General features: G+C 40.2%; 1 protein-coding gene across 11 annotated transcripts in view; it reads left to right on the plus strand.

The window, feature by feature from the left end:
- The window catches only part of ATP6AP1L (ATPase H+ transporting accessory protein 1 like), a 44142-nt gene extending 17019 nt beyond the window's left edge, over nucleotides 1-27123 (plus strand). For 4 of the 11 annotated variants that reach the window (XM_009208723.4, XM_009208727.3, XM_021939518.2 and 1 more), the window contains 7 exons: nucleotides 3275-3320; nucleotides 11190-11230; nucleotides 11484-11542; nucleotides 12671-12906; nucleotides 18501-18551; nucleotides 20942-21182; nucleotides 26320-27123. In XM_009208723.4, the coding sequence (XP_009206987.3) occupies nucleotides 11221-11230; nucleotides 11484-11542; nucleotides 12671-12906; nucleotides 18501-18551; nucleotides 20942-21182; nucleotides 26320-26622 (900 nt within the window). In that variant the 5' untranslated portion in view covers nucleotides 3275-3320; nucleotides 11190-11220 and the 3' untranslated portion in view covers nucleotides 26623-27123. Of the gene's footprint in view, nucleotides 1-2556; nucleotides 2614-3274; nucleotides 3321-11189; nucleotides 11231-11483; nucleotides 11543-12083; nucleotides 12162-12670; nucleotides 12907-13449; nucleotides 13544-18499; nucleotides 18552-20941; nucleotides 21183-26319 lie in introns of those variants that run through there. The other 7 variants (XM_009208725.4, XM_017959721.3, XM_021939519.2 and 4 more) reach the window with 6 other exon arrangements.
- The last annotated feature ends 304 nt before the right edge of the window (nucleotides 27124-27427 follow it).

Here is a 27427-nt window from a genome sequence, read left to right on the forward strand (position 1 = left end):
TGGGAGAATGTTTCAACAACAGAAAGAATACTATGTTAAAATTTTAGGATCAGGACATAAAATCTATTAAAATGATACTTTAAATTAAAAGTATTGTGTGTATGTCTGAAAATGTAAACCCAAGCATATTTCCATGAAAGATTCTTTTTTTTTTTTTTTTTTTTTTTTTTTTTTGAGATGGAATCTTGCTCTGCTTTCCAGGCTGGAGTGCAGTGGCATGGTCTTGATTCACTGCAACCTCTGCCTCCTGGGTTCAAGCAATTCTTCTCCCTCAGCCTCCCTGACCAGGGCCTTGAGGAGCAGGCACTGCCACTGCTCCCATGGGAGAATACCAGGTACTGCTCTGGCAGCTGCAGGAGATGTTCTGTATCTGCACTGTCCAATACAGTGGGCGCTAGCCACAAGTGTCCACTGAACGCTTGAAATTTTGCTTATTGGAATTGAGATATAAGTAGCACGGTGGCTCACGCCTGTAATTCCAGCACTTTTGGAGGCTGAGGTGGGAGAACTGCTTGAGCCCAGGAGTTCGAGACCAGCCTGGGTAACATACCAAGACCCCCATCTCTACAAAATATAGAAATAAATAAATTTTAAAAATTATACACTAGAGTTCAGATTTAGGGCAGAAAAAATGTAAAATGTTTCACTAATAATTCTTAAAATTAAGTATGTTTGAAATGATAGTATTTTAGATAGGTTAAATAAAAATACTGTTAACATTAGTTTCATCTGTTTATTTTTACTTCTTTTTAATGTGACTAGAACATTTTAAATTCCATGTGTAGCTCTCATTCTATTTCTATTGAACAATGCTGTTCTAGATCCTTGCTACTCAAAGGGCGGTTCTCAGGCAAGCAGCATCACCATCATCATCATCTGGGAGCTGGTTAGGAATGTGGTATCCTACACCCCACTCCAGACCTACTGGGTCAAAATTTGCATTTTAACAGAATCTCATGTGATTTGTATGCACTTTACACTTTGAGTAGCTGAGCTTCCCTAAGACTAGGACTGGCTGGTTTAGCAAACTAAAAATATAGGATGCCCAGTTAAACTTAATTTTTCAAATAAACAATAAGTTTTAAATATAGTATGTCCCAAATATTGCATGGAATATGCTTATATTAAAATCATTTTTTTTTTGACATTCAGCTTTAACAGGTTATCCTATAGTCTATCTGTCAACATTACCTAAAACTAACTTCTCTTATCCAGACCTGCTTGTTACATGAAATTCCACAGAATCAGGAAAAGAACAGAATGAGAAAAGGAGTGGTGAAGAATAGAAGCTGGGTGAAATGAAAACAGAGAAGAAGGCCGGGCACGGTGGCTCAAGCCTGTAATCCCAGCACTTTGGGAGGCCGAGACGGGCAGATCACAAGGTCAGGAGATCGAGACCAGCCTGGCTAACACGGTGAAACCCCGTCTCTACTAAAAAAATACAACAAACTAGCCGGGCGAGGTGGTGGGCGCCTGTAGTCCCAGCTACTCGGGAGGCTGAGGCAGGAGAATGGCGTAGACCCGGGAGGCGGAGCTTGAATGAGCTGAGATCCGGCCACTGCACTCCAGCCTGGGCGACAGAGCAAGACTCCGTCCCCAAAAAAAGAAAACAGAGAAGAAAAGACAGTATGAGGAGGCAGTAGGAATTAGATGGGGCACGGAAAGGCCACATTTAAGGCCAGCGACCCTTTTGATTTTGTAATTTTTGTTAGCAACTTTCTTCCTTATTCCTGCATTCTCCCACTTCCCCTAGTCATTCTGCTTTATTCTCCTCTTCTTATTTTCTACTGGGGTCCCCTGAACCATGTTGGGAGAAAGTGGTGTGTGAGAGGAACAGGAATGTCTCCTCAGCGCAAAGACCCCAGCTTTCCTATAGTCCATCATCTCTGAAATTTCACTTACAAATAGCCCTTTTCTGCTACCAGTACTTTGTCTTTAAGCCATCAACGTTCCTAAGTGCCCCAAATGGTGACACTTGACACTTTAATTTTGGAGGATTTTCTTTATTGTGGCATTTTAATTGTACTTTAAAAAACGTAAAACAACTCTTAGGAATTTTGTGGTTTGTTTTGTTTTTCAGGCTTTTAGGGGAGTGAGGGGAAAGGAGAGGCCAGCAGGGAAGGAATAACAATAGACACTCTACTTAGCTAAGCGTTGAGTTAAGAAGAGCCTTTCATGGCCTGGCATGGTGGCTCACGCCTGTAATCCCAGCACTCTGGGGAGCCGAGGTGGGCAGATCACCTGAGGTCAATAGCACGAGACCAGCCTGGCCAACATGGCGAAACTCCGCCTCTACTAAAAATACAAAAATTAGCTGGGCGTGGTGGTGCATGCCTGTAATCCCAGCTACTCGGGAGGTTGAGGTAGGAGAATCACTTGAACTCAGGACATTGAGGTTGCAGTGAGCCGAGATCGCGCCATTGCACTCCAGCCTGACAGAGGGAGACTCTGACAGAAAAAAAAAAAACAAAACCAAAAAACCACACAAAAAACCCTTTTATCCATGATCCCATTTAATCTTCACAACATTTAAGTGTGTCTGTCCCCACTCCGCAGATGAGGAAACAAGGCTCCAGAGGGAAGATCACCTGCCTGGTGTCAGCTTGCTCACTGGTAAGGAGCTTCTGATTCCAAAGCCGGTGCTCCTGTGCTCCTCACCATTGCTGTCCATACCTCTTGGCAAATGGAGGCTTATGAATTCATCAGGAAACTGTGAACTAGGACATACATGTGAATTTAGGGAAGTTCCGAAGATTTTTATTTATTTATTCACCTGAAAAATACATGTAAAAATATATACTTCATAGATTTTGGGGAGAAATTAATAGCTTCCTGAAGTGTAATATGAAATATATAATAGTATGACATATATGTAGTATGAAGTATATAACATAAAGTCTTAAGAGTTATATGACAGTATCAAAACAATGCAAATTTCTAAAATGAGCTTAAGTGGTAAATATATTTTCTTTAAAAATTGGCTCCTTAATAATCTTTCCATGAGATGAATAATTGAAAACTTAAATATTTATTTCACTCTATACTGTAAGCATTATCAGACCCCTCCCTTCCCTCCCGCCCCACCATGGAATACATTCTGAAAAAGCTGCCCTGTTATTGGTTGAATATGCTGTCAGTCACATGGCATGAAAAGTACTGCGTCTGCTCTGTTTGCATTTATGAATTAACAGATGTTCTTGCTTTAAAGAAACTGATTCTTTTCTGATGGGAAAAAAAATCTTGTTTAGTTTTTCACTGATTTTTTTATGTATAGGATTTTCACTAACCTTGGACCATATATTTGCCAGGAAGAATGTAAGGTGAGTAACTGCACATCTTTTAAAGCAATATATTTGTGAACTTAAGTGCAAGTATGAAATTAGGTGGCTCTGTGATTTCTTTATGTTGTTTCATATCTACATTTGTTTGTGATTCAAAATGGATATGCTAGATCATACAGGTAGCTACAAAAATTATTGAACAGAGTTTATGCTTGAGGTAAAAATATAAGCTTTTTTGTAAGAGACAAGGGTTATGTGTTCAAAATATCCAAGAAACTTTTGTAGTATGTATCAAAGTATTTATCTATGAGAAAATGACTCCTCAAATCAGTGTTCAGATTTCTTTCATACTTACAAGGAAATGTTAATTCCACAGTATCTCCTGCTATTATTATGTGAGAAAAGAGTAAGAAAAAAATTGAAAACTTCAGAAATATATATCCTGTCCTTCAAAGAAAAGGTGTTAAATCGTTTTAACTGTTAAGAGATGGTAATTAAATTCCTGTTTCTATTTCTATTGTCCTTTTGGCTTCTTTATACATCATTTAAGGAACTTTTACAGCTTTTTCTATAAAAAAGAATATTCAAAATCTGAATAGCAATTAAGGTATGTCATGTCTCTCACTGACTCACTGTGTGCCTTCTCAACAAATGCATCAGGGAATTTAGTGTGAACACAGCGGACGCAGCAAGCAGGAGAGTCTGGCAGAACTTGGGTTAAAGACTCCTTAGTCCAAAACTGATAAAATCTTTACATATAGACATTAACACTTTTTTTCTTCCATTGTTTCTGAGTCAATTGGTGCTTTCCTTCAGGTTCACTTTTGAATAGTAAGTGACTTATATCCTTTAGGTGGTTAAAGCCTAGTCCTGGTTCCACACCTGGGTTACACAGAAATGCCTGATTTGTGTATTACACCAGTAAAATGTACATGAAGAATTAGAAAAATCCCAGTTCTGTTTTTAAGACAAAGTTAATGGGCTTAATTTTAGCTTCAGAAGCTTTAGATCTTAGAAATCACATAAGTCAATGATCATTTGAATCTAATAATACGGCTCATTAATTCATTATGAAGGAAACAACAGTTGTTGTTTTATGTGTTCTTTCAAATAATAGATCCAAAATTTAAAATATCTTTCAGCTCCCTGGGGCTATTCAATATTCTGTCCGTAGGAAGGAGGATTATATTTTAAGCTCAATACACGGTTTCTAAACATAGCGTGAGTAGGGGTCATTATTCTCACTTTGCACATTTCTTTCTCAAGTTGGGTTTATTCTTGATCCAAAAAGAAATCCTGTGTGACCTCCCATTTTCCACTTTGATTTCAGAGTATTTTCATTAATTTCTTAGTTCATTCATGCATGCAACACATTTTAAAAATAATTGGTGCTTTTAAGTAGTGAGGCCCCATGCTAGGTGCTGGGTCTACAAATGGTGAGCACAACAAGGTTAGTCCCTGCCCTCATGGACTAAGTCTAATAGGGAAGCCCTTGTTAATCAAATGATATATATTATTCCAAATAAACTTTGAAATGTGTTGTGAAAGAAAAGTATAGGAAGCAATGAGCACATACAATAGGGGGATTGGAACTCGCAGAAGTTAGGGATTGTGTTCCTGAGAAAGTGATGTGCTGTCATCTGGAGGATATGTAGAAAATCACTAGGAGGATGGAGAACATTCCAGGTGGAGGGAGCAGCAGGTGCTAAGGGAAAAATGAACCATGAAGTGTTCAAGGAACTGAATAATGCTAGAGTAGCTGGAGCAGAGAGAGAAGGGAAGAGGTGAAATAAGGCAAGCACAGCTGGCAGGACGAAGTCTGCCTGGATAATGTCTGGGTAGTTGTGCCTATTTCATATATTATATTCAGTTACATTTTAACCTGTACTACAAAGTCTGGAGTTTAGGTAGGTTAGATTATTTGGCTAAAGCATATCTTTATTATAGTTTCATTATTACTTGGATGGGAACCTCACTTTTGTTGCTCAGGAAATTAAACTTATACTCACAAGACACTTAATGTAAACCGTAATGCTAATTTATAAGTTTCTAAAGGAAGGTATCTTTTTAAAAAATTAAATTATAAATTTTAGTCAAAGTAATACACCTACCTGGTTTCAAAAAATCAAAAGGTGACAAGACATACATTAAAGGAAAAATTGTCTTCTAGTTATTTCTATAGGCAAACATTTTCAAATTTTTAGTTGTTTCTTCTGTTGGTCACTGCTTGTATTAGTGACCTTGTATCTAGACTTTTTTCTAGAAACAAACAACCCCTATATTGCAGAAGTTTGTAGCCTCAAACATTTCTTTCTTGCTCCTGTTACTTCTGACAGCTACAGGTGGGCTGCTGTGACCCTACTCTAGCTCTGTTTCCACTTCTCATTCCAAGTCCCAGGCTGAAAGAACAGCCCCTATTTGGGCATGCTGTTCTTACGACAGAGGGAATGGGGGAAGAGATGGCAGGCACATGCAGACACTTGCAACTTCTGCAGAACTGTCACATTGTTGCTTCTGCTCATATTGCATTGGCCTAATTAAGATACATAGCTGAAACTGGAGAGTTCCCTGACCCCCCCCTTGCAGGACGTGCAACAGGGATGTGGCGCATTTGTTTGGCTGCTGCCACATGTGCTCAAACCTTTTACAAGACGGGGAGCATGCAGACGGGCAGGTGTAGGAACCAGGGCAAGTGCTTTTGGGCTCTGGCCTCATGGTAGCATCTAGGGTTGGGTGCCTGTGACTCTCAAAGCCCCAGTGGGTGTGTGACAGTGCTCTTTTAGCTCTGCCATCTGCAGACGGCTTAAGTGTTAACCAGTTTAGTGCCCTCTTGGACCCCAGGTTTTTGTTTGGCATCCAGGAAGAATCAGGTTACACAAGGGCTCAAAGGATGGTGAATGTGGGAGTTATATTGAGTGGTGGAGGTGGCTCTCAGTAGGAGGGATGGGGAGCTGGAAGGGGGATGGAGTGGGAGATGATCTTCCCCTGGAGTGTGGCTGTCCAGCAGCCAATCTCCTCTCTGACTGTCCCCAGCCAAACTCCTCTAGATGTTCAGATACTCCTTCTCGTCTCTCCTTCTCTGTCATGGTGTTCTGCTGCTCTTCTGTTCACCTGTTCATCTGCTCATCTGCTTGTGGAGCCTGGGGTTTGGGGTTTATATGGGTACTGGATAGGGGGCCCTGGTGGGCCAAAAGGCAACATTTGGGCACAGAAACAGGAAAGCTTGTTCCCATTTAGGGCCATGGGTTTCCAGGCTTAAGGGTGGGGCCTTTGCCAGGAACTGCGCTCTTCTATCCAGTATTTCTCTGTCTCCTGTCCATATAGTGGCCAAGCCTAATGATGGGGCAGGAAGCATTTTCCACCCACAGGGAGGAACTGCAAGTCATATGGCCTAGGGGGATGCAAAATCCTCTCCCAGAGAAGGAAACAAAGACTTGGTAACAATCATACAATTCTCTGTACTGCCATAGTATCAAAATAATATGCATAGATGATTTCTCCATTTATACATGTTAGATTTTATAACAAGTTCCTTTATTATTGACAAAGTTCCTGTCTCCAACAATGTCCTCATCTTTCTTTCCTTCACTCCCCCCATTCAATATAGTTACATTACTACTTTCAGTTCATCAGTGCTTGCATCAAAATGACTATGTATATTGTTCACAGACAAGCCAGCTAGTAGACTGTATTTTGTTTCTTTCTTTTTTTTTTTGAATAACTTTTCTTTTTCCCTTGAGTTACAAATGGCCTTTTTGTAGTTGCAATTTCAAAACATGCATAGTCTTAATTCTTTTCACATGTTCTTTCCTCCAATATGCAGTGGTCTCTCAAATTCCCCTTTCACTTAGAGATCTCTCTGTATGTCTTCCTTTTATTGTCCTCTTGCTCCAGTCTGGACTGATTCTATGTCTGATATACAATGGTAGTCTTAGTTTCGCTTCACCACTCTTCTAGTGAGATCTGCTGTTTATGAGAGCCTGTGCTTTCTCTTTGTTGACTTTTGCCCTTATGTTGTGGGAGCATGTCCTCCATTAGCTTCTGTGAAGGGGTGAGAGGGATGCATTGGCTGAACTCTTGCATGATTCTTGTTTTTTACTTCTGCAAGCTTAATAGGACATTTTCTTTATCCGTAGCTCCAAAATGATGCAAGTACCTTAACTCACAAAAATCAACTCAAAATGGACCTAAGTGTAAAAGTTAAAATTTGAAAACTTCTAGGAGAAGCACAAGAGGAAAATCTTGGTGACCTTGTTGGGCAAATAGTTCTTTTAGAAACAAAAACATAGGCTATAACAGAGAAAAAGATTACATTGGACTTTATGAAAATTAGAACTTTTGCTCTTTGAAAACCACCGTTAAGAAAATGAAAAAGGAAGACAGAATGCAAGAAAATATTTCCAGTGTGTATATCGGACACAGGACTTGCATCCAGCACATATAAAGAGCGCTTATGGAGGTCAATGAATTTAATTTTTAAAATGAGCAAAAGATTTAAGCACACTTCACAAAAGAAACTATATGATTGCTCTATAGGCATAAGAAAAAATGCGGGGCATCATTAATCACCAGGGAAATGGATATTAAAATTAAACTGAGCTAGCAACCCACACCCATTGGAATGGTTAAAATTAAACAGATTGATGATACCAAATGTTAGCAAGAATGTTGAAAAACAGGGAAGCCAAAATTGACTGGCAGCTTTTCTAAAAAGTTACTTCTATTAGGTGACTTGGTCATTCCATTCCTGGCTATTTATTTAAGAGAAACAAAAACATATTCACACAAACTCCTATACATTAATGTTCTTAAATCTTTATTTGTAGTAGCTCCAAACCAGAATCACCCCAAATATTCATGAATGTGTGCATAGACAAAGTATGGCATATCCATACAATGAAATATTTCTTAACACTAAAACAGAATGAACTACTGACATATGCAACCACGTACATGAATTTCAAAGTCATTATGATAAGACGGAAAGAAGCCAAATGCTAAGGAATATGTATGATTCCATTTATACGCAACTGTAGAAAATGCTAACTAGGCCAGGCGCGGTGGTTCACGCCTGTAATCCCAGCATTTTGGGAGGCCGAAGTGGGCAGATCACCTGAGGTCGGGAGTTCGAGACCAGCCTGACCAACATGGAGAAACCCTGTCTCTACTAAAAATACAAAATTAGCCGGGTGTGGTGGTGCATGCCTGTAATCCCAGCTACTTGGGAGACTGAGGCAGGATAATCGCTTGAACCCAGGAGGTGGAGGTTGTGGTGATCTGAGATCACGCCATTGCGCTCCAACCTGGGCAGCAAGAGCGAAACTCCATCTCAAAAAAGAAAAAAGAAAATGCTAACTAATCTAAAGTGACAGAAGCAAGTCTGTAGTTTCCTCGGGTTGAGGGTGGAGGGAACAACTCTTAGCTGCAAAAATTCAAGTGGAAACTTTTTTGGGTGTTATAAACATTCTGTATTGTTATTGTGACAATGGGGTCATGGGTATGTGCCTGTGCCAAAACTCATATAATTGTATAATTTTCATGAATGCAATTTACTGTACATAAATTATATACTTCAATAAAGTTGATGAAAATTAATGAATTGCATGCATGCATACATTTATTAACAGCAACTAGTAGACAACATGGTCACCAATTTGTCATTTTCAGAAATTCTCATTAGATAATAGGGATCATATTACAGAGAGAATGGTGCATTTAATTTGTAATTGGGTCCATATAATTAATTCTAAAGCACTTTATTATGATATAGATTTAGTAACTCTTCAGCTACAATTATGTTTTGCATATATATCATGTAATATATATCTTTCTCTAATTATAAAAATGTTGAGTTTATATGATAGCGATATATAGAGACCTTAGATTGGAATTGTTAAGTATAGAGTTTGATTTACATTCTCATATACTGTAGGTAAAACTTATGGAAAACTTAAAATATGCAATAAACAAACTGTTAAATCTTTAGGACGTTTATGACAAAACCGGAGATTTAAACACGAATTTTATGTTAAATAATTATCAGTATTTTCTAGATGTAATTGTGCTGTTATTTTTAAAAGTTCTTATCTTTTAGAGATATATACTGAAATGATATAATTTTTGATATTTTATTCAAACTACTATCACATGGGGGAAGAGGGTGAGCTTGTAGGTGAAACAAGATTGGTTATAACCTGATAATTACTAAAGCTGAATAATGGGTCCAGGTACATGGGGGCTTATTATTTTTTTCTGTTTATATTTGTGTATGTCTGAAATATCCTGTAATAAAAAATGTGTATATCTTCTGACTTAGAAATTTCACTTCAAGGAATTTATCTTAAGGAACTTCTCATGGGTGTGAACAAACCATCCACAGTAATGTTCAATGCAGTATTGTTATAATGCTAATAAAATTGAAAACAAATACTTAAAAGTAGAAATTTGGTTAAATACATTATGATACATTTCAATGATATAATACTACATGACATTAAAAATGTGTCAAAAGTATATAATTACATGGAAAATATTTGTGATATAGTTTAAAAAAAAATTGCAAACTCTAAAACAGTATGTCCAGAAAAATCCATTTTTAAACTTTGTGAAAAGTAAATTATATACATATGTGGTGTGTGTTTGTGTGTTTGTATGCGTACAGAGAGGATATATATACACATACAAACACAAGGATATATATCATAATTTATATGCTCATAAGTTTCCAGTATAACTTTTTGGTAATTGAGTCTGTCTTGTTTTCTGTTGGATGTTTTGGCTTTGATATGTTAACAATGCAATGTAGTATGAAATTTCACTGTAAAATGTTTTATATGCTTTACTATTTTGTTATTTCGTATTTGTTATTGGTTAAACCTTAGCGTGTAGCACACTGCTTGGCACATAGTAGGCTCCCCTGCCCGCAATATTATTCAGTGAATAAGAATCAGGTTTTATTTATTTATTTATTTATTTATTTATTTTTTATTTATTTTTTTTTTATTTTTTATTTTTGAGACGGAGTCTCGCTCTGTCGCCCAGGCTGGAGTGCAGTGGACGGATCTCAGCTCACTGCAAGCTCCACCTCTCAGGTTTACGCCGTTGTCCTGCCTCAGCCTCCTGAGTAGCTGGGACTATAGGCGCCCGCCACCTCACCTGGCTAGTTTTTTGTATTTTTTAGTAGAGACGGGGTTTCACCGGGTTAGCCAGGCTGGTCTTGATCTCCTGACCTCGTGATCCGCCCGTCTCGGCCTCCCAAAGTGCTGGGATTACAGGCTTGAGCCACCGTGCCTGGCCTTCAGGTTTGATTTAAAATAATTTTTCTGGCTGGGCATGGTGGCTCACACTTGTAATCGCAGCACTTGGGGAGGCCGAGGTGGGTGGATCACCTGAGGTAGGAGTTCAAGAGCAGTCTGGCCAACATGGTGAAACCCCATCTCTACTAAAAATACAAGAATTAATAGGGTGTGGTGGTACACCTGTAATCCCAACTACTCAGGAGGCTGAGGCAGGAGAATCACTCGAACCCAGGAGGCAGAGGTTGCAGGGAGCCGAGATCACACCACTGGACTCCAGTTTGGGCGACAGAGTGAGACTCCATCTCAAATAAAATAAAATACAATAAAATAATTTTTCTTTCTAAAATTTTTCTTTATTTTTCATATTTGTTTTTTGAAGAACATATGTTACTTTCTCTCTCTGTTAAATGCAGAGACAACAGGGGAGAGACATATTACTTTTTAAATGAGAAATTCACCATTAAGAAATGAACAGTTTTGGCAGGCTGTTTCTGCTCCTCTATTCTGAGATGTAATAAAGTGAAATATACTTCTTAAAATTTCATATAACATCTGAATTGTAGATATTTATTCAGCATCTTTTAATTTTTTTGTTTTTTTCTAATTTCAGTTCTCCAACATCTTCAAATAAAGAAGTGGTTATGAAGAATGGTAAGACTCCAGTTGCCCGGATGATTCCATGTGGGGTGGGGAAGGGCTTTTTCTGTGATAGAATTCCCTGACCAATGGTGTCTGTACCAGGAGTCACTCATGTGAAATCTTATATTAGTGTGTTCTAAATGATGAGCCAAAAGGGGCTCAAGCTTGATATATGTGACAGTGCTTAGCATATTATTGCCACTCAATTACATTAATAAATAAAGGACATTTAGCATTGGTAACCACATCATTATTTATTTGACAGATCAGAATAATGGAGGTACGAAACCAGTCCAGAATTTCACAACAATACCAATCACACAGGTATGGCTATGCCAGGAAACCAGATTGTAATCTAGCTCTAAAAAACTGAAAAACACGTTTCAATCGTGTCTGTGCTCCTGTGAAAATATAAATTATAATTGTATTAATAAGTAACATATTTTTGCTTCAATTTGGGGGTGGGGAAATGTATTATAGAATCTCTTATTTTTATTTTTATTTTATTTTATTTTTAAAATTTTATTTATTTACTTTTTTGAGACGGAGTCTCACTCTGTCACCCAGGCTGGAGTACAGTGGTGTGATCTTGGCTCACTGCAAGCTCCACCTCCCAGATTCACACCACTCTTCTGCCTCAGCCTCCCAAGTAGCTGGGACTACAAGGCACCCACCATCACACCCAGCTAATTTTTTGTATTTTTAGTAGAGATGGAGTTTCACCGTGTTAGCCAGGATGGTCTTGATCTCCTGACCTTGTGATCCACCCGCCTCGGCCTCCCAAAATACTGGGATTACAGGCATGAGCCACCGCGCCTGGCTAGAATCTCTTCTTTTCAAAAGTCAACTTTTATTTTGGATACAGAGGGTCCATGTGCAGATTTGTTACATGGGAATAGTGCATGATGCTGGGGTTTGTGGTATGAATCACATCACCCTGATAGTAAGCATAGTATCCGATAGGTAGTTTTTTAACCTACTCCACTCCCTCCACTCTCCAGTCATCCACAGTGTCGATGGTTTGCATATTTATGTCCATGTGTACTCAATGCTTAGCTCCCACTTACAAGTGAGAACATGTGGTATTTGGTTTTCTGTTTATTATAGAATCTTACAGTTGAGAAAAACCTAAAATACTTAATTTTACTTGCTCTCTTATATTTTCATTACAATATTCAGCTTCATTTCTGTTGCTATAATAATAATAATCTTTGGTTACTGGTAAGCGTAAGTTGCAGCTCTCTATTAACTAATTTTTCTTTTATCTGTATTTACACTAGAGTAATTGGTGTAAATTTCTTTCTTTGTATTGTACATTTTATGGGTTTTAATAAATGTATAATGACATGTATTTACCATTACGGGATATGACTTAGCTCTTTCATTTCTAGGAAGCCTTTTGCACTATAGACACAAGTTCATCTCTTACGTTCTTTATATTTGGTTAATTAGGCTTTCAACTACAATCTGAGCAAAGAAGGGCATTTAGAAAAAGAACCTTGGAATGCATTCAGCCATCATGGCCCAGTTAATGTCTCCATCGATGGAATTTCTTGCATTCTCTTCTGGGCCAAAAGAATCACGATTAAATTTAAGAATCAAACCTGGCTGGACCTTACAGACAAGGCATTTGGTCAGAAGGTAACAGTGGACCCTGACAACTCAAATTGCACTGAAGAAAGTGCTAGGTATGTTGATCTCTCAGTTTGAGGAAGCCCTTAGGGCTATTGCGTTGTTAACTCTGCATTCAATTTTTTTGTCATTTCAGAAAAAAAAAATAAGTAGGCTCCTTTGTATAGGACCCTGACACACATCTTTGAGAAAGTATTTACTGTCTAAAATAAAGGAACAAGTCAGAAGTTAACTTCAAAAATTGTTGGCTGGGCATGGTGGCTCATGCCTGTAATCCCAGCACTTTGGAAGGCTGAGGGGGTGGATCACCTGAGATCAGGAGTTCAAGACCTGCCTGGCCAACATGGTGAAACCTCGTCTCTACAAAAATACAAAAATACAAAAATTAGCCGGGCATGGTGGTGGGTGCCTGTAATCCCATCTACTCAGGAGGCTGAGGCAGGAGAATTGCTTGAACCTGGGAGGCGGAGGTTGCGGTGAGCTGAGATCCCATCATTGCACTCCAGCCTGAGCGACAGAGTGAGACTCGGTCAAAAAAAAAAAAAAAAAAGTTATATTTTCCTGGCAGTTTTCTGCTGAACCTTTTTGCTAATTGTCAGAATAACTTGTAGAAAATGAGACTTTGGAAAGTGAGGGTTCTCAAACTCATTTTGAAAACAGCAAAGGATTCCAGGCTTGGTCTCACCTCCAAATGTTAGGTGTTAAACTACTTTTATCCTATCGGGGAAGAGATCACATATCCCAGCAGGGTCATGCACATTCTAGTAGGTGACACACTAGCCAGGACAAATGCTTGACTCTGTGGAGGTTGGGGGCGGGGGGCGGGGGTGTCAGTGTGCTGAAATAGTGGAATATTGCCTGTTTGCAAATGTGCAGGGCACTTTTCAATGGCTAAATTCCAGATAATTCTTTGGGACATTTCAAAATGATTGAAATAATTAGTTTTGATTTGAGATAAGCAGATTAAACAAATAACATGTTTGAAGGGCAAATCAATTTCCAATGCCTTTTTCTGCTTTTCAGTCATCCAAGCAAAAATTTTTGTTTTTATTTATTTTGGTCCAGGGAGAGGAAATCTGGCATGTCCTGCTTGCTTTCTATAAACCTTCTTTTCAACATTTGTTGGTAAAATAGATCCGTTTGGAAGATTCTCTGCATTTGTTCTGGTTTGGTTTAGATGGGTAGGGTGCTTTATATAAAGCATAACTGTGTGCGTGTGTGTGTGTGTATTCTTTTTCTACTTTATGTACTTTGGCTGGAAACATCCTTTTATTCCTGAACTTTACTTCCCACTTAAAAATTCTTGGTGATGGGTAAAAATGGATTCTATTAATATACAATTAAAAGTCATATTACAAATCTGAGTATCTTGCTGTTCAGAACAACTATCTTTTATTAGGGATTTAGGGAATTGTAAGTGGAAGCATCTAGAGTACTCTCAGATTTGTTTATCCTGTTATAGCTCAACTATCCAAGACTATCAAAGAGACTATGGAATGCTGAGAGCTCAGGACCTTTTCCTGGGGTGCTAATTAATTACCCACAGGGCTCTTTATTTGTGGTCAGTTGCACAGAGAGAGGCTGCCTGCTTGGGGATAATCTTGGCTGTCTATGGCTGACTGGCTCTCCTTGATTCCATTTATCCTGACCCTAGGGCATTTGTGGGAGAAAATCAGGGTCCTACAGTTGTTTGTTTTTTATTTTATTTTATTATTTTATTTTAAAGACAGAGTCTCGCTCGTTGCCCAAGCTGGAGTGCAATGGCACGATCTCAACTCACTGCAACCTCTGCCTCCCGGGTTCAAGTGATTCTCCTGCCTCTGCCTCCCGAGTAGCTGGGATTACAGGCAGGTGCCACCACGCCTGACTAGTTGTTTGTATTTTTAGTAGAGACAGACAGGGTTTCACCATGTTGGCCATGCTGATCTCGAACTCCTGACCTCAGGTGGTCTGCCCACCTTGTGTTCTCCCAAAGTGCTGGGATTACAGGTGTGAGCTGCCGCGCCCGGCCACCTACAGCTTTTTTTTTTTTTTTTTTTTTTTTTTTGCTGGGTTTTAGAGACTTTGTGATTACTGGGAACCTAGAGACAGAAAGAATGAAAACTTGGCCTCTAGGCCCAGTTCTACCAGAGAGCTTTGTGATTTTATAGGCAGGACATGTAGGATCATCCTCTGTCAAATGGAGATGACGGCATCTATTCATTATAGCTATGAGGCCTTGAGCGCTTACTGTGGGCCAGGCACGGTGCGAGCTCTTCATAGGCCCATGTCTGTTATTCCTCACAGTAACTCTCGGAGTCACAGGCAGTTATCATGACAGAGGTTAGAAAACTTGCGAAAGTCATGGAGTATGTATGTTCGTAGAGCTGGGCTTTAAAACATCTTTAAAAATGACCATGTATCTTCTTCCTCTTGGCCCTATCTTACAAGGTTGTGGAAAACACATGAGGAAATATATGCATAAGCACTTTGAGATCTTGTTGAGTGCTGTTCAGAGTATTAATAGTAGTAGCATTCTTTTCCTTCCTGGCATCCCAGTGATAACTAGAGTGAAACAGTGTCTAAATTTCTTCAGTAAGCTTTGGGTCTCACAGGACACAAATTAAAGATTGGGCAGAACTTGACTGTCTTTTTGGACACTGCCTTAGAATTCTATTCAGGTGTGAGCCCTGAGTGTGCAGCGTCCACCTGCTGGAGTCCTGCACAGGTGAGTGTGCAGGCATCCTGGACAGCCTGCCCAAAGAGGGGCAACAGGAGGCTTCCAGGAAGGGAGGTGTCAAGGACCAGCTGCTGAGACCTAGTGGCTGATTCCTGTGAATTCCATGGATGAGCCAGATGCCCTTGTGCTGGCAAGGAAATCTTAAGATCTCAAGAAGCAGAACGGGAGTTGCTGAAATAACAAACCGAAAGAAAGACATAACCATGTAAGGTCAAAAGCACAGATTAAAAAAAGATGACCACGTTTTAGCTCTTGGAAACAAAATGTTCAGAGAGAGGCAAATTATTGGCAGATGGATTTGCTACGGAAGTCTTTTTAAATAGTGAAAGCCCTGCAAATAAAGCATAATCCCAGCATCTGTGTGTATTTGGAATTTAGGCAATTACAGCCTGAAGAATTCAGAATCCATTTTACATGTGTGAGAGCAGAGCACTTGAAAGAGTAAAAAGAGCTCCTTTTTGAACAGCTCTTGTTCCAGGTTGTATTTCTCCTTTGTATTCCCAATTGATGGCACAGTACCTGATACTTAAAGATCCTCGTGGCTGAGCACAGTGGCTCACACCTGTAATCCCAGTACTTTGGGAGGCCAAGATGGGCAGATCACCTGAGATTAGGAGTTAGGGACCAGCCTGGCCAACATGATGAACCCTGTCTTTACCAAAGATACAAAAATTAGCCATGTGTGGTGGTGCATGCCTGTAGTCCCAGCTACACAGGAGGCTGAGGTGGGAGGATTGCTTGAGCCTGGGAGTTGGAGGGTGCAGTGAGTGGAGATTATGCCACTGCCCCTGAGCCTGTGCGACAGAACAAGACCCTGTCTCAAAAAACAAAAAAAAGGCAACAAACATTTTCATCATGCCCCGAAGTTTCTATGTATTTCTTAGTAATGCATCTTTCCAACCACTGTCACATCTCCAGATAACCACTGATCTGCTATTATTATCAATTAGTTTGCACATTCTAGAATTTTATATAATCACATGTGTGTACTCTTTTTTAGTGTAGCCACTGCCACTTAGCTTAATGATTTTGATAATCTTCCATGTTATTGCATGTGTTAATGGTATTTCCCTTTTCATTGCTGAGTAGTAGTCCATATTATAGATGTACCACAACTTATCTGTTCACCTGTTGATAGAAATTTGTTTTTTCTCTCACTTTTTGCATAACTTTCCCACTAAAGTCACTATGAACATTCATGTACAAGTCTTTGTGGCAGCGGGTATTTTCATTTCTCTTATCTGTCATTCCAACTAGGAGTAGAATGCCTGGATCATATGGTATGTGTATGTTCACCTTTTTAGAAAACAGCCAAACTGGCCGGGCGCGGTGGCTCAAGCCTGTAATCCCAGCACTTTGGGAGGCCGAGACGGGCGGATCACGAGGTCAGGAGATCGAGACCATCCTGGCTAACACGGTGAAACCCCGTCTCTACTAAAAATTACAAAAAACTAGCCGGGCGAGGTGGCGGGCGCCTGTAGTCCCAGCTACTCGGGAGGCTGAGGCCGGAGAATGGCGTGAACCCGGGAGGCGGAGCTTGCAGTGAGCTGAGATCCCGCCACTGCACTCCAGCCTGGGCGACAGAGCGAGACTCCGTCTCAAAAAAAAAAAAAAAAAAAAGAAAACAGCCAAACTGTTTTTTAAGTGGCCGCATCTTTTCCTTTTTTCCAGCATCGTATGAGAGTTCCAGTTGCTTCCCATTCTCACTAACACTTCGTATGGTCAGAGTGAGACTAGAGAAGGCATTTTTATATTTCTCCATGTTTAGGAATTTCTGAACAAATTTTTACTGGGAACTGGGTGAAAAGATAAGTGTTAGAGTTAGTGAGAGATTTACCTCTTGAAAGTAATGTGTTCATGTATCAAGGGGTAATGAAACTCAAAGCCATAGAGAGATTCCAGGGGTTAGAAACTCAGAGAGGCTTATCTTATCCTCCCCTTGGAGATATGTATTTACATACCATGGGTATGAGACCTGCAACCATTTGTCTCCTTATGGTGAGCGATTTGCTTCCATCCAAAGGCTAATTAAACTCTTTCACTCAAAGACTAATCATCCCTCTTCTCTTCCTAAGGAGAATTTATTGACACTAGGGGAGCAAATGTTTCTCTCCCTCTCTCGGGAGGTGAGAAGGGATCCACGGTCTCTCTCCTATGTAAACTCCCAGATGGATAATTTTGGTGTTCCTCATCTGTATTACAAATCCCAATATGTGTAGGATGACATCTGGCTCTTCTCATGCTGCCTACTGGGGGAGAATTGGATTAGAAGGGGGAACCACTATGGTTGTTCCCATGAGTAAGTCATAATTCATCTGTCTTTGCTCTGGGAAATCTTATGTTTACTCTCAGGAAAATACGAATAAATGTAGTTATTAAAAGCTTAAGAGTCAGTTTAAAAAATGTTTTAGCCATTCTGATTCCTGTACTGTGTTATCTTTATTGTGGTTTTATTTTACATTCCCTGAATGTCTAATGGTCCTGAGCATCTTTTCATGTACTTATTGACCATTTGTATATCTTTCTTTAAAACATGCTCGAGTCTTCTGACAATTTTTGCGATTTTTACATTGGGCTGTCTTTTTGTTGAGTTGTTAGTGTTATTTATTGTATTCTGGATAAAGTTCTTTATGTATACGTGTTGTGAGTATTTTCTCCTGTTGTGTGGCTTGCCTTTCTTGTTTTCTTAAACAGTGTCTTTTGAAGAGTAAAAATTTTGGATTTTAGTAAAATGCAATTTATCAGTTGTTTCTTTTATGGTTTATGCTTTTGTATTTTTTTCAGGAAACCATTGCCTACCTCAAGATTAAAAAAATGTTCTATACATTTTGTGTGTTAGGTGTTACGTGACCCACCTTGAGGTAACTTTTGAGTAGATATGAAGTTAGGGTTATTCTTATTTTCATAGACTGTGTTGTTTCCTTTTCTTAGGTTGTCTTTGAAGCTTGTTGATGCTGGAAACCCCAGAGGTCTTGCTATAAGGTAGGTAGGACAGCACTTTAGAGCATCGCAGCTTCAGCACTTCAGATTAGCTCTCTAAAATGTATTCATTCCACATGTGTGAAGCAGGGGCTTGCTATATGCCTAAGCACTGTGACACATTGCATGCCACATCAACCTAATTACACTGAAAAGTTGGTGCTGTGATATGATGGGATCCTATACTGATGCTTTCTTTCTAAAAGTTTCTACCAAAATACCCATAACTTCCCTCTCCCCCACCCCCCATGCCGCCTGCATTAAGGACTTAGAAAACTCCCAGTCCTGAGAATGTAATATCCTTTTCATCTGAGAAAAGAAGAAAATAGAAATAAAGCCCTAAGGACTGGGGCTCTGGTTTGAAACTATTTTCTATAGCTTCTTATAACGAATCACACTTTACCATTTAACTACAATGAAAAAGCCTCGTTATGTGCGTTCCCCAGCAGACAATCAAGAGAGGCCTACAGTTTTTTGGTGTTTAGGTATGAAAGGATGCATCTGCCAACAGTGACTTTAGCCAAGCAGTTAGGAACTGCTCCTGAGGTGGGGGGAACAATTTGAAGGCATTATTATTTTTTTCTTATAAAAATACAGTGCTTCCCTTCCTATAAGACAAACTTGTTAGTGGAGATAAGTAGTTGTGTCTTTAACATTATTTGGAAAAGCAGCAGGATTGTGCTAGGGCAGTCTTTCTTAAGCTTTGCTCTGTGGGACACTTCTGCTCTGTAAGAATATTTATAAGATTTTATGAAAAGGGGGTTCTGTGGTCAAATGTGTCTGGGAACGACTCTAAACCATGTCTTCCTCTTGGCAATTCACAGTGTAAACTTGTATGTTAAAGTTTCTGAGAAGAAATAATCTTAAGGAAGACTATTGCACTTTGTAACTTTGACTAACTCAGTGTTTCCTGTGTTTAACTTTGGAGAGCCTTCTTCCTCAGAACACTTGTCTACATATCATGGGAGACTAGTGTTTCACTGATCATAATTTAGAAAATATATGCCATCATCTTTCAGAGCACTTTACAAGTAAATAGAACCCCACAAGGTGACCAAACACACATATCTGTTTGATCTAGAAATGGAGAATATTTTTGGTCGTAATTCTACTTTTTTCCAAAATGAAAAATAGCTTTATTATTATTGTTGTTATTATTATTTATTCTGATGAGAGAGGTATGTAGCAGGCACTGTCAGTACTCCGTGAATATCTACATGGTCCTTTCCATTTGAGAGTACTGTAGCCTACCTGCTGAACTTTCAACTCCCAGCCTCTCTTTGCCTAAAAGCTTTCTCTGGCCCACTGTCCCCAGTCCCTGGCCCAATGACTGGAGGAAACATACACACACCTCAGCTCCCTCCCCATCAGGTGAGATAACTCAGCAGCATGTGCTGTACTCTGGCTCCCAGGTTCCATCACGGCAATGAAGCCCTGCTTGTCCACATTGGACACTTGCTTAATAATGTGCCTCTTTTAGCTGCCTTCCCTTCCTCTGTCGTTTCTTTTCTCTCCATTTTACATATTTTGAATGACTGAACTCCTCTGAATATTTCTTATATTCACACCCTTGTCTTAGGGTCTTCTTGTAAAGGAGCCAAACAGAGACAAGAAAAACTAATGAAAACAGAAAAATCAGAAAATATTGAGCTACAGAAAGAAGAAAATGAAAATCATCAATAATCTAAACACCATTTGCAATCACTACTAATGTTTTAATCTCCATCCTTCCAGACATTTTTTTCTATGCAGTCACATATTTTTTTAAAAATTGAAATAAAATGATAATGACAAGTAAATTATGACTTTTTTCATGGCTGGAAAACAGTCCATTCCGAAAGAGTTAAGATTGGATTTGAAGCCCAGCTCTGACACTTACTCTCCCAGTGAGCTTATTCAAGCCCTTTGTGTTTTAGATTCCTTGCCTGTGAAATTAGAATAAGGATATTATCTACCACATAGTGTTGTAGTGCAGGTTAAACACAATACACATACATAACACAGAAGCTATCAAGAGAGCTATTACCATTATTTTAAACCACAATTTAGCAAATTCTTCATTGATGTCCATTTAAGTTTTTCTCAAATTTTTTGATGAATAAACCCATAATCAAGTGTTGATTCTGAAAAAGCAAAAACAAAACAAACAAACCCAAACTTTGTGTTTTTTTCTTTCGTAGGAATTTGCACTGTCCACTTTGGGGCCTGCCCAGTCATTTTCTCTTTCCCATCCATCCAGGGGAGGCTCTGCAACAAAAGTGAAGCCTCTCCCCAAGCCCGTTCTGCCGCCTGACAAAAGAGGGCGCCATTGTACTGTTCATAGATGATGCCTTGCGTCGGTAAATGTGGGAACAGTTCTTTAGGAGTAATGCTGATTTTATAACCATTTTCAGATTCATCCTTACCAATTACAACAAGTTGTCCATCCAGAGCTGGTTTACTTTGCGCCGAGTCGAGATCGTTTCCAACAATTCAATCCAAGCAGTCTTTAACCCAACTGGCATACATGCTCCCTCCGGTTACTCCTACCGCTGCCAACGCGTGGGCAACCTGCCGCGGGACCAGGCCCTCTTGCTGCCCAGCGACACGGATGATGGGTCGAGCCTGTGGGAGGTCACTCTTATTGATTTCCAGGTAATAAACTAAAACCTATGCTCAATGCACCTGCGTTTTTGGTACCAAAGGAGCTCAATGTTTGTTTAAAAACACCTGAAACAAACCTAGATGCTTAAGGAAAAGAGAAGTAGATGCCTTTAAAAGAATATTGGTGGGTTTTTTCCTTTGCCTTTTAAGGTATGAAATGGAATAGGATAGAGAATTTTATCTCCCTGTACCCCCCACCCCCTACCCAAGGCTTGCTTTTGCATTCAGCTTTATCCAGCACTAATAATTATCAGTGAGGAATGCCAGCCATCTAAGCCCTAGCGAAGCTGTGGGTGAAGCCAGGGCCTGACACTTCCTGCAATGAGAGGCCCTTCTGGGGAGAGACATTGGTGGACAATTATTTTATTTCCTTCAGGGAGTGGCACAGTGATCCTATCAGGGAAGATAAGAAGTATATCTGCAGTGTGAGTGACAGCTTTGGCAGTTAGTAGGAAGGGACTCAGCGGGGAGTCAAAAATATCCCAAAGATCTTCTTGAAGGTATTTGGAGAAAGGAATGGGGTGTAAGAGATTCCTTTTCACTACCAGAATCTTAGGTTGAGAGACATTCTGTCAAGTTCCTCTATCCTGTTTACCTGTGAATGAAGCTTAGCTTGTTCCTGCCACTCCCTGAAATAGTAGGCAGGGCTTTGCATGTACCTCTCGTGGGCACATTCCAACCTTTTCCAGATATATATGGGCATTCTCGTATGTGCATATTCTTCCCTTCCATCCTTCCCAAGCTTCTGTAGAGAAGTGTGGTGTGGATGAAAGGCAGTTTGGGGTAGGGAAGGAGCTCACATTTTGGAGTCAGACAGACCTGGTGTCAAATTACTGCTCAGTCACCAGGGCAAGTTACTTAACCTCTCTCAGTTTCTCACCTATCTTTGTTAATGTAAGGAATATGTGGCCTAAGGTATGTAGAAACACTCAGTAGTGCGCCAGGCGTGGACTAACAATAATTGCTACATGTGAGTGTCCCGTGTGTGTTGGTGCTGTGGTTATTTTATGTACTTTGTCTTCAGAACTTACCATAATGCTGCAAGGTCCTTTTATGAATGAGGTGACTGAATCTCTGATAGTCAGATAATTTTTCTAAGGAGTATAACTGATAGAGTTAATGGTAGAGGCACGACTCAAATTCTGGACAGTTTGGTTCCAAGGATTCTTTTGTGTGTGTATGTATAAAATGTTTATAAATATTAATATATATTATGTATGTGTATGTTTATACATGTGTGTATGTGTGTGTATATATATACATATACAGAAACGGCAGTGAGGATACAATGACAACAAGGAATATTTTACAAATAATTTTGCCTAATTAGACCAGGGGAATTGATTGATTTATACTTCTAACTTGTTCCGGAAATGACTTAGTTGACTTATGGAAATACTACTTATGAAAAATTACTTTCAAAAATAGGCAAATCATTTCATGGCCATTAGGATGGCTATTATAAACAACAACAAACAAACAGAAAATAATAAGTGTTGGCAAGGCCAGGGAAAAGTTGGAACTCTTGTGCATTGCTGTTGGGAATGTGAAATGGTGTGGATGCTGTGGCAAATAATATGGAGTTTCCTCAAGAAGTTAAACATACAATCACCAAGGGATCCAGCAACTCTACTTCTGGCTATGTACTCCAAATAATTGAAAGCAGGGACTTGAACAGCTTTCACCTATGTTTATACCTATGTTCATGGCAGCATTATTCACAATAACCAAAAGGTGCAAGCAACCCGAATGTCTATCAATGGACGAATGGATCGACAAACCTAGTGTATATGTACAGTGGAATATTATTCAGCATTAAAAATGAAGAAAATTTGGGAGTGGTGGCTCATGCCTTTAAACCCAGCACTTAGGGAGGCTGAGGCGGGAGGATCACTCTTGAGCCCAGGAGTTTGAGACCAGCCTAGGCAACATAGTGAGACCCCCATCTCTACAAACAATTTTTAAAAAAGAAATCAACTGGGGGCATAGTGGTATCACCTGTAGTCCCAGCTACTTGGGAGGCTGAGGTGGGAGGATTGCTTGAGCCCAGGAGGTGGAGGCTTCAGTGAGCCAAGATTCTACCACTGCACTCCAACCTGAGTGACAGATGCCTCAAAAAAATTAAATTTAAAAAGAGGAAGGAAATTTGGATACATGCTACAACATAAATGAACGTTGAAGACATTATGCTAAGTGGAATAAGCCAGCCACAACAGAACAAATATTGCATCATTTCACTTATATGAGGTACTTACAGTTGTCAAACCCCGAGATGGAAAGTAGAATAGTAGTTGCCAGGGACTGAAGGGAGGAGGGAATGGGCAGTTAGTATTTAATGGGAGTAATGTTTCAGTATTGCAAGATGTGAAAATGTTCTGGAGATGGACGGCAGCAATGGTTGCACAACAATGTGAATGTACTTAATAGCCCTGAACTGTATACACTTAACATGGTTAGATGATAAATTTTATATCATATATATTTTATAATAAACAATTAAAACAAAAAATTTAGCAAAGACGTGGGCGCAGTGAAAAACAAAGGAAGAAAATGTCAGTTAGAGCCACCAGTGAGGTTAATATACAAAACCACGAGACCATTTGTCTGCACTGACTGGAGGCGGCACAGGAATTTGGCTCTGAAGTTCTGGAGCAGGCAGTATGAGAAACACTCAGTTACATGTTCACAGGGTCCCTAAGACTGCTGCCAGTGTGCTTGGGATGAGCACATTCATCCCTGGTGGTATGAGATGTGTACATCCTTATCAGCATTCGTACCATAAACACGGCTTTCAGGGGGACAGGTGGGCCTTGTTGAAACCCCCTTCATGTGAAGAGATGGCAGAATACAAGCTCAGTCCAGTGGAGAGGAGGTGGTGGTGATGGTGGCTGAGGTATGTGTACAAAAGGCTGCTGTCCACATGCGCAGCTCTGCTGGCCTGGCTTATGGTGGGAATAGAGTATAGAGCGATGTGGCTGGTGTGGCAAACTCAAGTACCTTGGGTAACTGGTGATTTGGGCTGGGACTGTGGCAAAGGGTAGCCTTCATCACAGTGAGCATTTTACAAATTCAACCGCGCTGATTTTTGCTTTGTAGGAATGCAGAGCTGGTGTTGCTGAATCTTTTCAATAGAAGCTAGATTGGTGGATTCCCACAGGAAATTTTCAGGATATTCCGAGCACTGCGTCAAACAAAACTCACCTGTGGGCTAGAAACAGCATGTCTGTATAACGTCTAGTCCAGGAAATGGGTGGACAGTGTATCAGGCATTCTCCACACTTACTGTTCTCAACCAAGTCTTGTTAAGAATTAAGTGGCAGTTGGCCGGGTGTGGTGGCTCATGCTTATAATCCCAGCACTTTAGGAGGCCGAGATGGGTGGATCACCTGAGGTCAGGAGTTTGAGACTAGCCTGGCCAACATGGTGAAACCCTGCCTCTACTAAAAATACAAAATTTAGCTGGGCATGGTGGCAAGCATCTGTAATCCCAGCTACTTGGGAGGCTGAGGCAGGAGAATCGTTTGAGCCCTGAAAGTGGAGGTTGAAGTAAGCTGAATTCCTGCCATTGCATACCAGCCTGGGCGACAGGAGCAAAACTCTGTCTCAAAAAAAAAAAAAAAAAAAAAAAAAAGTGTCAGTCAACCTGAGGACATTCTCCTTGGCTGGAGTTGCAGAATCAAGTGAGGTCGTCTTTTGTCATGGCGGAGCTTGACTCTTCAGGCACCAGTCTAAAGAGAAGGTCACTCTTCCTCTTCACAGGAGGGGTGGGGCAGGGATCCCCAAAGCTAGAACAAGAGTCTCCTTCAGAAGCTGCTTTGGGTTCAATCAAGAGCACAGACAGTTGGGCGAGCAAGGCCCCTTGCGTCTATGGAGTGATGGGCGGCCTCAATAATTCTAACACACACAGGACAATGCCAAAGTGCTCACTTAAGCCATCAAAGTGAATTTTCAGTAAAGCACTCATGGATAGTTCAGTCGTCTGATGTACTCTTTAAAAACCGAGTAGGTGTCTGAATGAGGCAACGCTGTGTAGGGTCATACTTTTAAAGCCAGCTAGACAAGGGGCTGTCTTCCACAAGTGATGGCTCTTGTTTTAAAGTAATTGCTTTGTAGCCCTGTTTCATTTTGACAGCATTGGATATCAGTGCCAGTTCTCAATTTGAACCTCTCTTTCTTTCAAGTAATGATACCATTTCATCTGCACATAATGGAAAGCTTTTCTTTCTATTTGGTTGGTGCAAAAGTGATTGCGGTTTTTGCCATTAAAAGTAATGGGTAGGATGCAAGGAGGGATCCAGAAATGGGACGAAGTCTGTATGGTAAAACCAATAGAGAGAGAGGGTAGGGAGGAGGAAGAGGGAGAACCCACCAGGAGCTATGGAGTGTGAGTCTGACGCCCACTGCCCGGGTTTCAATTACACCATCACAACATTTACTGTTGTGTGACTCTAGGCAAGTTACTTAATTTTTCTGTGCCTCAGTTTCCTCATCCATAAAGTAGGAATGAAATAGTAACTTACTCATAGGCTCTTTGCATACTGAAAAAATTAAGGCAGTTTATGGTACACAAAAACCTTTGATAAGTGTTAGCTTTTATGATTATTATTTATCTTTTACCTCATTAAGGATCATGACATCCCCCTTCAAAGACTCTTCCTCATTCCTGTCAATAGAATCAAAGGCAGAGTCTGGAGGGAGGACTCCAGACTTAAAATCTTTGTGAAACTTATACTAGCCTTATAAAATTTTGAGTGTGCTTTGGATTTTAGAGACAACACAGCAGTTGTGGTTTTTCCATGAACCGGAATATTTCTAAGGATCAGATTAAAAGAGGTTTTCTTGCAGAGCCTTGAAATCAAGGTTTTATTTCAGTCTTGAATTTCATGAGCCTCCTAGTTATGACAACCATACATCCCAGAATTTCTGGGTCAGTCCTGTTTTAAGATTGAGTTGCACTGTCCCCATAAGCACAATCACATTTGTCAAATCGTGTGGTTAAATTATTCAGCAAATAGGGTGACAATATATGAAATTTGGCTACCTAGGGGCCAGAACTGCCAGCCCAACTGGGAAGTAGATCCTAGGAGAGAAGGGATGTATCACTTCAGCTCCTTCCTTTCTCCTGCAGATCCAAGGTTTTGCCATCAAGGGGGGACGGTTTACGAAGGCCCAAGACTGCGCCTCCTCCTTCTCGCCAGCTATTCTGATTGGCCTGGCAACGTCCCTGATCCTGCTGCTGGTGTTGGCCTACGCCTTGCACATGCTCATCTACCTGCGGTATCTGGACCGGCACTACGATCTCATCGCCTCTCCTGCCCACTTCCCGCAGCTGAAAGCTCGAGACACAGCTGACGAGAAGGAGCTGCTGAGGAGCCAGGGGGCTGAATGCTATGAACTAAGAAGCCAACAGATCAGCAAAATCTATGTTTAGCAGCACAGGCTGGCCCCCACCACGTCCACAGTGGGCTCTGAAAGTTGTTTCTGTTCTACGCTATTTGACTTGTGAATTACAGATTTTCACCAAATGGATTGATTCCAAAAAAAAAAAAAGAAAAGAAAAAACAGAAAAAGGAAATATATAATGAATTCTTTTTGAACCATCCTCTGGCCTACGTAGGTAGACTTGGGGCAATGAAAAAAGGCATCTCAGGGATCCCACAAAGACAAATATGACTGTTAGTTGCCTCAAAGTACCCTGAAAACAAAGGAGTATTTCAAGTAGGGAAAAAGAAAGAGAGAGAGAGAGAGAGAAAGAAAAAGAAGAAGGAGGAGGAGGAGGGGAGGGAGGGAGGGAGAGATGGAGGGAGAGAGAGAGAAAGATTGGCAACACAGAGAAAGGAAAACACACTCGGTCCTCCTTGCCTGTGCCAGTTTGGATGTGATAATTATAGAAATAATAAACCCAAGATTATCTGGAGGTTCATAATTTAAACTATTTTGTAACATAATTTGCATTTCTAGATATTATGTCCCAATTTTGTTTTAAAAATAGTCTTTTTCTCTTTCACAGAAATGTTGAGGGAGGACTCCAGTCCATGTGGCAGAGCACTTTATTTAAGGACCTTCTTGTCCTTTACTTTGCTGTTCGGAAGCAGTACAGCTCCATCTGTGAAGTAGGGGTAATAGTCTTGGCCATATTTTACCTTTCCATCTGGTCAAGGTGCCAGCATTGTCTCATTTGTCTGATTTAGACCTCTGTGAGCTCTCATAGGTCCACTTGGAATAAACAATAGAGC

The sequence above is a fragment of the Papio anubis genome, chromosome 5 (genome assembly GCF_008728515.1).
Source record: "Papio anubis isolate 15944 chromosome 5, Panubis1.0, whole genome shotgun sequence".
In the NCBI taxonomy this organism is placed as follows: Eukaryota; Metazoa; Chordata; class Mammalia; order Primates; family Cercopithecidae; genus Papio; species Papio anubis.